Source organism: Anopheles arabiensis, unplaced genomic scaffold, assembly GCF_016920715.1.
Source record: "Anopheles arabiensis isolate DONGOLA unplaced genomic scaffold, AaraD3 Autosomal_pericentromeric_contig0015, whole genome shotgun sequence".
Classification (NCBI taxonomy): Eukaryota; Metazoa; Arthropoda; class Insecta; order Diptera; family Culicidae; genus Anopheles; species Anopheles arabiensis.
Window position 1 is genome coordinate 383,229 of NW_024412163.1, and position 13,334 is coordinate 396,562.

The 13,334-nt window shown below is 40.9% G+C and overlaps 1 protein-coding gene across 3 annotated transcripts; it reads left to right on the top strand.

The window, feature by feature from the left end:
• Positions 1-2,359: 2,359 nt before the first annotated feature.
• On the top strand, positions 2,360-7,818 carry LOC120908308. Of its 3 annotated transcripts, XM_040319219.1 has the most exons (5): positions 2,360-2,598; positions 2,658-2,830; positions 4,028-6,778; positions 6,867-6,938; positions 7,396-7,818. In XM_040319219.1, exons 1-3 carry the CDS (start codon positions 2,549-2,551, stop codon positions 6,013-6,015), a joined length of 2,211 nt encoding a protein of 736 aa, XP_040175153.1. In that variant the 5' UTR covers positions 2,360-2,548; the 3' UTR covers positions 6,016-6,778; positions 6,867-6,938; positions 7,396-7,818. The 3 variants fall into 3 exon arrangements, with proteins under 3 accessions (XP_040175153.1, XP_040175154.1, XP_040175155.1); XM_040319220.1 differs by lacking the exon at positions 2,360-2,598 and having other exon boundaries at positions 2,605-2,830; XM_040319221.1 differs by lacking the exons at positions 2,360-2,598; positions 2,658-2,830 and adding an exon at positions 2,857-3,932.
• Positions 7,819-13,334: the final 5,516 nt, after the last annotated feature.

The following is a 13,334-nucleotide window of genomic DNA, read 5'->3' on the forward strand; positions in this document are numbered from 1 at the left end:
CTGCCTTGCACCACCCGGTTAACCTGATCGTCGATTTGGGAGTAGTTTCGAACCTCCTCTCTTCCAGGTGCCAATATTTCCCGAGCTTGTCTTTTGATCGACTCATACGAACTGATAACCTGTATCATTTGCTCCATATCCATCGCTTTTGGCTGAAGTAAACGTTCCTTCAATTCGTTTGGAGCGAATAAGATAACCTTGTCGATTATGCTATTTGCCCTGGCCTCCTCTTCGGTCTTCCCGAAACAGCACTTCTGAGCTACACTTTGAAACCGGAAAGCAAACTGCTCAGTTGTCTCGCCCTGCTCCGGTTTTAAAGTCCAGAATCGGTTTCGTTCGAAGACATCATATTGTTTTGGGCAGAAATACCCATCCAACTTCTCTATAGCCACCACGTACGGGTCAATACCCTGGCTCTTGTCTTCCGTCACTTCTGCCCCTGGCAACGATGCATAAATCTTCTGGACATCGGGTCCGGCTCTTGCCAAAAAAATATTCCGTATTTTAGTTCGATCTTGTTCTCCAGTCGCGGCAATGATGAAATCGAAATTCCTTTTATATTTCACCCATTCACTCCTTATGGAGTTTCGATCCATCAACCTAAAAAGAAAATTAGAAATGTTCCAAGTGTCCATTTCTTGAAACATCCATTCATCATTAGCACATGTTTCAGTTCTAATGTTCTTTCTGCCTCGCCATTTTCTTTTCCCTATCGGTTCTCCGACCGATCATTTTGGCATTTCCCATCTGCTCTCCGACAGATAACCTTGATTTATTATTTTATCCCCTACTCCAATTGTTAAAATGCTCTCCGGCATTCACCACCTAATTTTGCGATCCACGCAATTACGGTGCGATTCTAATATGTTTGCTCTCCGGCCTTTCTTTCCTTTTTTTTTGTTTTTTTTTTTTTTTAGTATTGTTCTCCGACAATCCTTTCTTTCCAATCACCCGCTCTCCTGCCGATGATCATAACACATATACTATGACACGGTACAATTGGACAATCACAACTATCACATTTATTTGTTAACCTTTTCTTTTTCACGTTTTCACTACTTTTCACTAATTTCCTCGGTTTTACTTTTATCCTCGTCGCCAGATGTGGTACTCTCAATGTTCGTCTGTCTCGGTCCGCGTCCTGCATCAAACTTGCTTTATCATGTCGTCCCTTTATAGTGATGGTCCTTCATCCAGTCCCCTGTTCCATGTTGTAATCCCATCCGGATTGATCTAATCCGATCTTCTTTGCACCGCTAATCTTTGTCATCATGTTGTGGTGATGGGTAGCTACAGTTGCCGTACCACACCCTCCATTCCCTCATTTTCTTCCTTTCCCTCCATTCCCTCATTTTCTTCCTTTCCTCCTTTCTCGCCTTTCCATCCTTTCCCTCCTCATTCCTTTCCCTCCTTTTCCTTCTTTCCGTCTGTCGCTTACGATAATTTAGCCTTAAAAACAAAGCGTTGCTAGGTAGCAATACTTGCTGAATAGCTACCTTATGCAACGCGCCAGCGATTAAACGCGCTGGTTTAACGATTTGCAAAGAGCCAGTTGGTGCCTTTATTATTGTGCTTAAGTCGGCGTGTACTGTGCCTGTCTTGGGCTGCAGCTCTGAAAGACACTTTCGTGTGCGCGACAAATGGTGGCTCCAGAGAGGATGCATCAACCAACGGATCGGCAAGTAGTGAAATTAATTTAGTAAACATAAACAGGCTGCAAAAGCATCTGAAAGGTTAAGCACTTCGTGCAGTTAGCGGGTCAATGCTTAACCCAGAAAACCGTTGCGCTCGTAATAACCAAGCTCGACAAAATGGTCGGGAACCCTGAAAGCATTTACAAGTCTTTACTGCTAGAATTACTAGTGATAAAACATATAACGACAGATAATCCTTCAGCATTTTTAGAATTTTCCAACGCTTTGCGCAATCTCATTGACAACATGGTGTTGTTGAAGCAAGAAGGATTTTTGAATGACCAAAGGCTGCTAAACGATTTAACATCAAGGTTTTCAACCGAACTTCGGAACGAAAGGTTGAACGAGAATCGAACCGTTCGAACAGTTCGGTAAAGTGCACGAACGAACGAGATTCTTAACAAAAAACGACCAGGACTTTTGGAAGAAACTGACTACACCGAACGTGTTCGAACGTTCCGTTCATTGTTCGACGACACACATAAATGTGGTAATGAAACGTGCAAAATCATATTGCTTTCTCGCTCTTGTACCCTGTTGGTGTTGAACACTGTTGGCTAACACAAGTACACTCTCATTCATCTCATTCAAAGTGGGCATGCCGGCCGCTTTACGCAGTAAGGCTCTATCACCTGAGACATCCCCGTGGACAATTCGAGCAGTTTTTCTCCGGTTCCTCAACCCGCTCTGCCCCACTTCGCCCATGTATCTTGAATTGCTTGCAAGATTTCATATTGCCATCTCTTTTTAACATACGGATGAGTTTTTCTGCTTGGGTACCAACAACGATTTTCAATCCATATCATGAGTTATAAACACAGCTACCATGTATATACACAGTGGCTTACAAATGTATGCATGTATTGGTTGACATTGCAAGTGCGTCGGCGAAGGACAGACAAGTGTAAAGGAGCCGGTGTTTGAAAAACAAAGCAGAAGTGTATTAATCTATATTTTGTGCAGTTTTAGATCCAGATTATTTACGAGAGTACCATCAGCAATGGCTTCAAGATCATCCCAATATCGGAAGCGTCGTCGCTTTATGGAAGAAGTTGAGAGAGAAATAGACAATGAGATCAATAATATGGAGCCTTCCTCACCTGTCATGGTTCCGGCATCGACGAGCAGGATGTTCAGTAAGTAACTAATATTGTGTTTTTTAGAGAACTATTATACATAGAAAACGGAATTTTGTCGCAGTATATTGCCAATTGGTAATCAGCAGCTACGTTGATTCATATTCCGATCGCAATTTTAGGTTTTGCACCGCCATCGTTTCTGCATCGGTTCTGCACCGCCACCCACAATGGCAACATGACGTTTTTTATGTTTAACCTTACTTAGGAAATCACGTCGTCGTTTTCTGGTTGGCAGTGTGAATCCAAAAAGTTTATTTTTGCTTTTTAAATTGTTTTTAGTAAAAACAGACAGCCACTTGAATTAGCCAAACATCCATCGTGGGAGACATAATGATGTTTTGTTCTTTAACGATACATTAGTAGGACTTTCTTCCTTGCAGCAAAGCAACTTCCGAAGGCTACGTTGCTGTCTACTTCAAACTAGACCGCTGCGGGTACCTCGGCAGCGCTGAGACCAACATCCGTGGCCACTGCAGCTTGCTTCTCATCGTTTATTGGCGATTCCGTATCATCTCCCTGAACCCTGCCTGTTGCTGCTTAAGCGCGCCGTGACCAGCCGCAATCTGCAGTGACGCTGGTGGGGTTGGAGGAAGTCTGGCTCGAAGCTTCTCTCGTCAACGCATCGTTGCCTCTCGTCGGTTAGCGTTGCGTGGCTCGTTGCGGACGCGCCGAACAGTTTCAGGTTGCGTCTCTAAGATGGCCATCTCCTCTTCGTATTACTCAATGATCTGCGACGCCAGGGCAACTCGTTCATTGTCTCATGCTCCCTGTAGTTGAACCGTGATCCGCCTAGAAGCTTCGTAGATAAGGCTCCAGCTCTCGACCTCGCGACAGGTGAGGTTGGAGGGTGTCCGTCGAATCGAACCTGATCAACCATGGCCGACACGCTTCTGGATTTTGCAGCAAAGCGCGGGCACTCCAACAACACGTGTTCCTCGTCCTCCGAAACGCCGATGAACTACTGACAGTCCGGGGACGGTCGTGAATCCTTTGCTAATAAGCATTCTCGTAAAAAAAAATCTGTCCTGACCTGTTTAAGCCTGTGCCTGGGCCAGATGGAAGGTCGTGTCTCCGTGTTAATGCCAGTCGCTGTCGGAAGGTGCTAATTTCATTTCATTGTTAACTGACTTTTTGTGCCATATATACGTGTTTAATTTAACTAATGCTATGTTTTTCTCTTTTGTTTCTTTACAGACGAATTGCATAGTACTGATAGCAACTTAGGTGCGAATGTAGAGTGTAGCTTTAGCATAGATGTAGATACTAACAATACTAACAATGACAGCGCTGCAACTGTTGACGAAAATAATTTGGATGATATAGAAGATGAACAGGAAGAATGTGCTGAAGATTTTTATGATGCTTATAACTATTTGAATGATTTTCAAAGTTTAAAAGAAGCTTTGAGATATTTGGCAATAATGGGTCATCTTTCTCGCAACTTTCTCAACTTGCTTCTAGCAATTTTAAGAAAATTTGGTCATCCTGAACTTCCTAAAGATGGTCGTACTTTACTAAAAATTCCTAAAGTTAGCCAAGAGATTCAGCATATAGCAGGTGGACAAATGTGGTACTCAGGGATAGAAGTTGGCCTTCGAAATTATTTTAGGAATCATGTTCCAGAGGAAAATAAGTTTTCGTTACATATTTTTATCGATGGGCTTCCTCTTTTCAAAAGTAGTGCTACACAATTTTGGCCAATTCTTTTTAAAGTAAAAGAAATTCCCGATTGCCCGGTAATGATCGCAGGTGTATTTTGTGGTCAGAAAAAACCTACCGACTTAGAGCCTTATTTGCGACAGCTCGTAGATGAATTAAACAATTTGCAAGTAATAGGCATGCTGTTTGGAGAGAAAGTTGTAAAAATTTTTGCCAAGGCTTTTGTCACCGATACCCCTGCGCGGGCCTTTATAAAATCGGTAATGTACTTTCCGGCAAAACATGGGTGCACAAAGTGTACTCTCGTTGGAGAGTTTGTAAAACCGGAGCGCAAAGTAATATTTTGTTCACCACAACCTGCTCCATCACGTACAGATGAAAGTTTTCGACAAAGACACGATACAGAGCATCATAAACAAATTCGATCTCCTTTAGAAGAGATTGGTGGATTAGATATGATCAAAAGTTTTCCCACTTCTGATCGACTTCATCTTATCGATATTGGCAACACTCGTAAAATTTTGTACGGCCTTTTTCATCATAAATTTATAAGTTTTGTAATATGGTCTAGTGAACACAAGAAAAATGCCTCTCACTTTTTGATGAAAACGAAACTGCCTTCTGAAATACATCGACCATTTCGATCTCTTGACACTCTTCAGTATTGGAAAGCAACTGAATTTAGGTCTTTTCTACACTATATTAGCCCTGTTATATATAAAGATTTTATGCACAGTGACGGCTTTAACCATTATTTGCTCTACTTTTGTGGCATAACTATTTTCTCATCGTCAGTATATAAAAATTTAAACCCGCTTGCAAAAAGAATGCTTCAACAATTTGTTGTTGATTTCCCACTGTACTATGGTCGCACCCATATGAGCAGCAATGTGCACAATCTTCTCCACGTATTTGATGACGTTGAAGAACTTGGTCCATTGGACGATTGGTCTTCTTATGATTATGAAAACTTTTTACAGTTTATTAAACGAGATGTTAAGACAGGTTCAAAATGTGTGGAACAAGTAGCGGGCAGATGCAAGTTATATGCCTCAATTAATGTACATCATGGTCCCAAAGAAAAGAAATATCCCTGTTTGACTATAGATGGCTGTGGACTACATGTAACTGAAAGCTTTGTTTTAAAACCAAAATTTCGGGATCAATGGTTTTTAACAAAATCAAATGGTATAGTGAAATTTTTGAGAGCAGAAATCTCTCCGCAGAATTCGTTGGTTATCGTTGGAATCAAGTATGATAATAAGGAAAATTATTTTACGGCTACATTTAAAGATAATGTATCTTTTGTAGCGATACAGTCTAGTGAACTGAACATTCATAAACTAAATTCTTATTCACCATCTACTATGGTGACACTTGACCTTAAGTCTATTAAATGTAAGTTAGTTGCCGTTAATTTACCCCCTCGTCCTCTTGTGTACTTTGATGTTGATGAATTTCAAGATTCTATGCCTCCATCTGTATTATTTATTCCATTATTACACACTTTTCTTCCGAACTAACCATATTTTTTATCTTAAAATCATGATTGTGACTTGTTTTGTCTTAGTGTAAATTATAATGTTATTGATTTTTTCAAAGGTTTACGGGTTTATTTCAAAACTTTTGGTGGAGGGTATATCATAGTATGTATAATATATCATATAATGTATTATGTAGAGGGTTTAGGTTGACGATGTATTACATCACATTTTGAAAGAGGGTACATCATAATAAAAGTATAAACTAGTTTTCATTACAGAGTTAGCAGGGAAAGAAATTTGTTTAATCTACAGGAAACTTCATTGTAGTTTTTTTTATTGAACAGATCAGCACGAATTGTCGCATGTACATGCATTTAATAATAATTGTAAAAGTTAGTGAAAAAAACCAACAGATTCATTTCATGTTTGTTTATACTTTTTTATGTAAACACAATTATTTTTGATAATATGGACTAATTACTACGTTTAACAACAATGCCAATCTTTAAAACAAATTATCCAATCAACCTGTGATCCATAAGTAGTGTAACATCCACGACAGTTATAACTAAAATATTAGAACAGTTGATTGATCGTATGGTATCTTTTTGATCATTCCGTACAAACACTAATCTCCAACATCTATTTTTTTTCTAATACTGCTCAACGTGTTTCGCATCCCATACGAGGATACATCGAGGAAAAGCTATCCCCTTACGTGACACGACACGACGTGACTGCGCTTAATATGGCATTTCTTCCAGTCTCAACAGTAGAGTTCCGCTGGTTTTTTTGATAAGAAGTAAGTTAACATTTATTGTTTCATTTCTACAATTTATTTCAATTACTATATATTCAGTAATAATGCAATCTTATCACTTTTTTTACAGCTCTTTGGAACATTGCTCATAGCAAGGATTTATTTCGTAATTCTATATAATGCATTTACACAACTCTAATAAGTGAGTATTATTTCATTTGAATTCTTTTGTGATAATCCAATTCTAATTAAATAGTTCATCTAGATTATAACAGAGCTTCCACTAATTTTAAGAACTATAATCTACTTATCTTCTACTATTTACACACTACTTGATCTCGGCTTATGGCAACTAGACTTATTTATGTATTTGTTTCGTTTTAAATTATCACTATGATTTAATTTAAGCTGCATCCAATCTTTTAATATCTTATCCGAACAATTTCCTCCTAATTCTTGTATAACTAGTACTATATTTTTATATTTACACAAAGGTATTTTATCTCCTACTTTTGCTCTTCCTGTCCACGAACATTGCAGTAAAATGTTAGGCCCTAAGATTAAATGAAGAGCGTCACAAGCACGTTGTTTAAAATCGCCCTCTGCAATATTTAGTTTCACCCATTGCACAAATTCATCTCGGTACTCTTTTTTTTCAGCTTCTCCTCCACAGCATTCATCTCCTCAATGGTCTCTACAGTGCAAAAGGTTGGCGAAGGGGATTTATCCGTGGGGCTCAAGCAGGTGTTTTGATTCGCCAACAGTTGTTGCATCATCCCGGTCAGAACATCGAGCTTGTTGTTCATCACATCGTTCTGGACCTTTAGCTGAGCTACCATTCGACGTAAAATCATACATTCTTTTGCCAAATCAGTTGATACCGGCACGTTGTTGTTTTTGTCCTCCATCTAGAAAAGTTCCTTTTATATAGTTTCATAGAGTATTTAAACGTTGCCTGTGAGTTTTGTTTTACCTTGTGTATGCAAATCTATATCGACCAGTTGTCGCTTTTTTTGTCAAACAATGAGAAGCTCTACACGAAGTGAAACTAGTGAACAATACAATCTCTTAAATTCTTTGAATTCAAACGTGACATTTCATTTGGCGCCGAAAGAAAATTGATATCACAACTACATACATAAATACCCTCGTACCTCACCAATACATGTATATCAAGGTCGGCACGCGTACACTCACACACTCGCAAAAGCCTGTTCTCATATCCCCTAATTTTACCCTCAGTCCGAACAAAAACGTCCTCAGTTTTTCATATCCCAGGGTTCGGTGACACAAAATTAGGGAGTTGTATGCAATTTCGAGCACTTGTTTGTCGAGTGGGATGGCCCTCCGCTCTAACATACCGAGAGTTTCGTGACTACCGGAACAACAACAATAACAATCCCAATACACGCGCCGTCATCGATACTAACTCGATACATCAACTCACACACGATCACCCTGCCACTCTCGCTGCAGACAGCTATCACAATCCACTCTCACGGTCCGGAATAAGCGCTCCGATATCAAACACCACTACAGATATGCACTCGCAGCCTAGTCCGATTTCCTCTCCTGCTATGACCACTACAGATGCAGGTTTGTTTACAACTGAACCACAGCAGGATCTCAACGAGCGAATGCTTGTCACCACTACACCTATCAGATCTCCTCCTGAATGCTTAGCCGCTCCTAAAAAAAGACCGCGACGAGTTAACACTAAACGGACTGATGATTCTGCGGAAGCCGGTCCGTCAGATGAATAGCAATTGAATATCAACAACACAACAACAACATACAAAATACAAAATCGTAATATTAACTGAAACCTGGTTGAACAATAACATAAACAATGAGTTATTCAACGACGATCGCTATTCTATTTACCGATGCGATAGAACCACCACCAACAGCACTTTCTCCATCGGTGGTGGTGTTCTAATAGCCTGCTCTCGCTCTCTCTCATCTTGCGAAATTACACCGACGGATCGAACTATGGAACAGTTGTGGGTCAAAATTCGATTGGGCAATATTTTTGTTTATATCGGTGCCATGTATATTCCACCGTACAACGCATATAACGACATAATTGTTAACAAACATCTGGAAAGTATACGCAAAATTTCATCACGTATGAAAGATAACGATCTTCTGCTTGTCGCTGGAGATTTTAACAAATGGGACATTACGTGGTCCAAACTCAATCCAGCCGATGTCGAGGATGTACCATTGCGCTCCACTTTCATGCACTATAAACCGTCATCTAAGTCTCGAAATAATCATATTTTCATCGATGGTATGGCAGCAAACGGCCTTTATGAATTAAGCAACGTTAGAAACTACATGGACCGACAATCCTCCTCTAAATCCGAACCGGCCCTGCTCAAGCTCGACAATTATCATCCTGCACTCGAATCGTCAATACGTCACTATGATCCTCATGCGTCTAGCTCCGATCCAAGCAACACATATCAGCAACGATTAAATTACTCAAAGGCTAATATCGTCGAACTGGAGGAAAGAATATTTCTATTCGGTTCTACTTTTAACTGCTCCAACTTTCCATCTGTTGACGACGCTGTTCATGCCTTCACGATTTTCATGAAAGATGCTCTACAATCCTGTACGCCAATTATGCACCAGAAACGCTCTCCAGCATGGAGTAATAACAGGCTTATCATCCTCAAACGAGCCAAACACAAAGCCATTAGTCGACACCGTTTTTTGAGAAGTAATATCACTAGGGAAAATCGTAACAACGCTATACATGCATACCATCAGTATAACCGATCAAGATATAAGCAATATATATCTTCAATCGAAAGGTACCTTTTCCGACATCCCCGAAAATTTTGGCGGTTCATCGACAGCAGACGACGCTCAAACGTAGTTCCAAGCACAATCAAATATAATGATTCCGTGGGCACGTCACCCGAAGATATTTGCAACATTTTTGCAGAACGATTTTCCGATGCCTTCTCCACCCCAATTGTAGATTAAACGGTGATCTCAAGGGCCACATCTTACACACCTCTAAACATGATTGATTACACCATTCCTACGTTTGATATACGCACAGTAGAAAAGTGCCTCAAAAGCCTTAAACCATCTACACCTCCTGGTCCCGATGGCATTCCGAGTTTCATCATCAGTAAATGCTATCAGTCCCTAGCACCTGTATTAACAAACATATACAACACGTCACTGAGTTCCGGTATTTTCCCACGCTTATGGAAGACCTCGTGGATGGTACCAATATTTAAAAAAGGGGATCGCTCATGTGCTTCAAACTATCGCGGTATCATATCACATATCACATATCACATCACAAATCGTACCCATACAACTCAATTCCTCGAACGCCGTCGAATTTGTCAGGCAGTGTTCGATACGTGTGCTGTTGGTTTGGAAATCGTATATATACGACTGAATTCATCGAACGCGTTCGAACTGGTGCACGATCTGTGTTCTGTTGGTGTGTAAATCGTACCTACACAACTGAATTCATCGAACGCGTTCGAACTGGCTCATTTGTGTTCGATCTGTGCTCTGTTGGTGTGGAAATTATACATATACAATTCAATAGATCGATCCCGTTCAAACGGATTATTCATTATTCGCGAATGAACTGAACTGGAATTGCGCTCATCATGTTGATCCATATTTAAGTAGTTTTTTTTATAGAATCCTTGAGTGTGTATAAGGCATAGGGTACAATATATGCTGGAGACATCTATGCTCGTATTAGTTTTATACATGCTAGTTTTTGGTCGGTTTTTCGATAGCTAGCCAGACAGCAGATGGGCCGAGTGTTTAATGTTTTTAAATTATTGGTGTCAACCGCAGAATGAGTACTTCTTTGGCTACAGTATGCGTCTATGGCGGGTAAATGAAAAAGACAACGAGCGTTCTTTGTAAATAAAAACCCCATGAAAAAAAGAACGAAATAATCGTCGTTCACGTACGGTTCTTTTTGGTGAGCGAACTAGTTCGTTCGCGTTCGGTCAAAAGAATCGTTTTGCCCATGCCTAGTTGAAACACACGATAAGTACGAAACAAGATAACAAGAATCTTACGCTACAAGACCTAGGAGAATGGCTGAAACCCTCTGAAGAACTAGCCATTATGCGGCCGCGAACGAAGGAGTATCCAAGCAAGAAAGGTCGAAACATCAAAATATACAGCATCGTCACAAAGGGCCAGAAAAGGAAACAATATGTATAATTTGTGGATTTCCTCACGAAACCACTCGTTGCAGGCAATTGAACGGTAAGACACCCAATATAAAATTAACTCTTTTTTTTCGGCATAGAATTTGCACCAATTGCTGCAAGTACAGCAACCATAACACCAAAAACTGTCGCCTATCAGCACAATGTAGCGTGGTACGGTTGCGGTAAAAGGCATCATAGTATCTGTTGTGTACTGGATTGCCAAACTACGATGAGTTTCGCGCAACATAACAACTGACAGCTGCTTAACGCTTCAGAAAACGCTTTATTGCCGGTACCATGTTATGAATATCCGTAGTAGGCCGCTCATTTCTCATTGTAAAGCTACCAACCTACTGCGATTACCGACAGTTAATGAAACGCTTTACCTCCTTTCCCAAGCGTTTTCTTAAGCGTTTGGCAGCTGTCAGTTGTTATGTTGCGCTCCGTGTTATGCTGTGTGGAGTCCTGCGGTAACTGAATGATCCAACATCTCTCCTCTTAATTGGTACTTCTGGAATGAATTGAGTGTTCGGTAACTGTTTGGTAGCTCGGAGATGCCTAATCCCGGAAACAGTGTTTGAAGGTGTGTATTGTGGATCTGGTGGTTAAAACATCTGTCTTCAAATTCAACCAGTTGGTGTGTACTCGTATCGATTCCGGCTCAGCTCCTCCGTGCTTACTTGGGCTGAGAAGCGACGAAACAATTTGAAACGGTATGGAAATATACCTGCAGTAACTTTTTCGTCCCAATTGGTGGTTCGAAATACATTTGATAGTGCGTTTCGAAATACTTTCCCTCCTTTCCCTCCTTTCCCTCTTTTCCCTCCTTTCCCTCCTTTACACCATTTCCTTTATTTCCCTCCTTTCCCTCCTTTCCCTCCTTTCCCTCCTTTCCCTCTTTTCCCTCCTTTCCATCCTTTCCCTCCTTTCCCTCCTATCCCTCCTTTCCATCCTTTCCCTCTTTTCCCTCCTTTCCACCCTTTCCTCCTTTCCCTATTTTCCCTCTTTTCCCTCTTTTCCCACCTTTCCCTCCTTTCCCACCTTTCCCTCCTTTCCCTCCTTTCCCTCTTTTCCCACCTTTCCCTCCTTTCATTATTTTCCCTCCTTTTTATCTTTCCCTCTGTCGCTGACAATAATAAAGCTTTAAAAACGAAGCGTTGCTGGTCAATACTTGCTGAATAGCTACGTTATGCAACGCACCAGCGATGCGCGCTTTTTTAACGATTTTATGGAAAACATAGGCTAAGAAGAAAATGCTGATCGACGACGGTCAGCATTTTTAGAGTATAAATTCAATTGAAAAAACGAATGAAAGCATTATTTGCCAATAGCCAGTTTGTACATTTATTATTGTGCTTAAGTCGGCGTGTACTGTGCCTGTCTTGGGTTGCAGCTCCGAAAGACACTTTCGTGTGCGCGACAAATGGTGGCTCCAGAGAGGATGCATCAACCAACGGATCGGCAAGTAGTCCAATGTCCTCCTTTCCCTTCTTTCTCTCCTTCCCTCCTTTTCCTCATTTCCCTCATTTCCAACCTTTCCCTCCTTTCCCTCCTTTCCCTCCTTTCCAACCTTTCCCTCCTTTCCCTCCTTTCCCTCCTGTTGATGACAGCGCCGCATAATTAGGTCATCACGGCCTGGGAACTGACCGACCGAACGAAAACAATTGTTAGCAAATCTAATGTAAACAATATCGACCAGAATAAAAACTGCTGATCGCGATCGATCAGCAGAAAATTAGTATATAAGTTAGGAATAAGCATGAATAAATCGACTTTCAAGCACAAGAACTCAAAGACTAAGTTGTTTGTCTGTTTCAAGCCAAGTCGGACGGTAAAATCCTCCTGTCTTGGCGCTTCCCAACAAGTTCAGACTCGGTGCGGAAAATATATGGTGGCTCCAGAGAGGATTAGTAGAGACCTCGCAACGTACAAGTCGGAGGTTAACTTCCGATCTTGAAACCCAGAGTCGGCAGGAACATACAAGTCGGAGGTTAGCTTCCGATCTTGACGAACGTATTCCTGACCGATAGAGAAAAACAACCGGCACTCCAACGGAGGAAGGTTCGTAAAAGCGGAAAACATCGCGAATGTATAATAGTAGCCAAAAACGTAAAGTGCAACAAACCAAACGAGTGCAAAAAAAAAACGCCTGAAACAGTGCTTAAGAAGTCCAAGGTACAGAGACAGAATTCAGTAAGGCGCCGTACGATCACCGATATATTGTGATTGAATAAAGACACCGGTGGTAAAAAAAACGACGTTCGCTATATCGTTTCGGTCGTACCACAGGTTTGTAAACAAAACAAAAAGGGTGTGTGTGTGCAGTGAAACGCAACCTCAGAAAGGGCGTTTAAAAACGGACGACCTGAGAACATCTGATCGAAAAT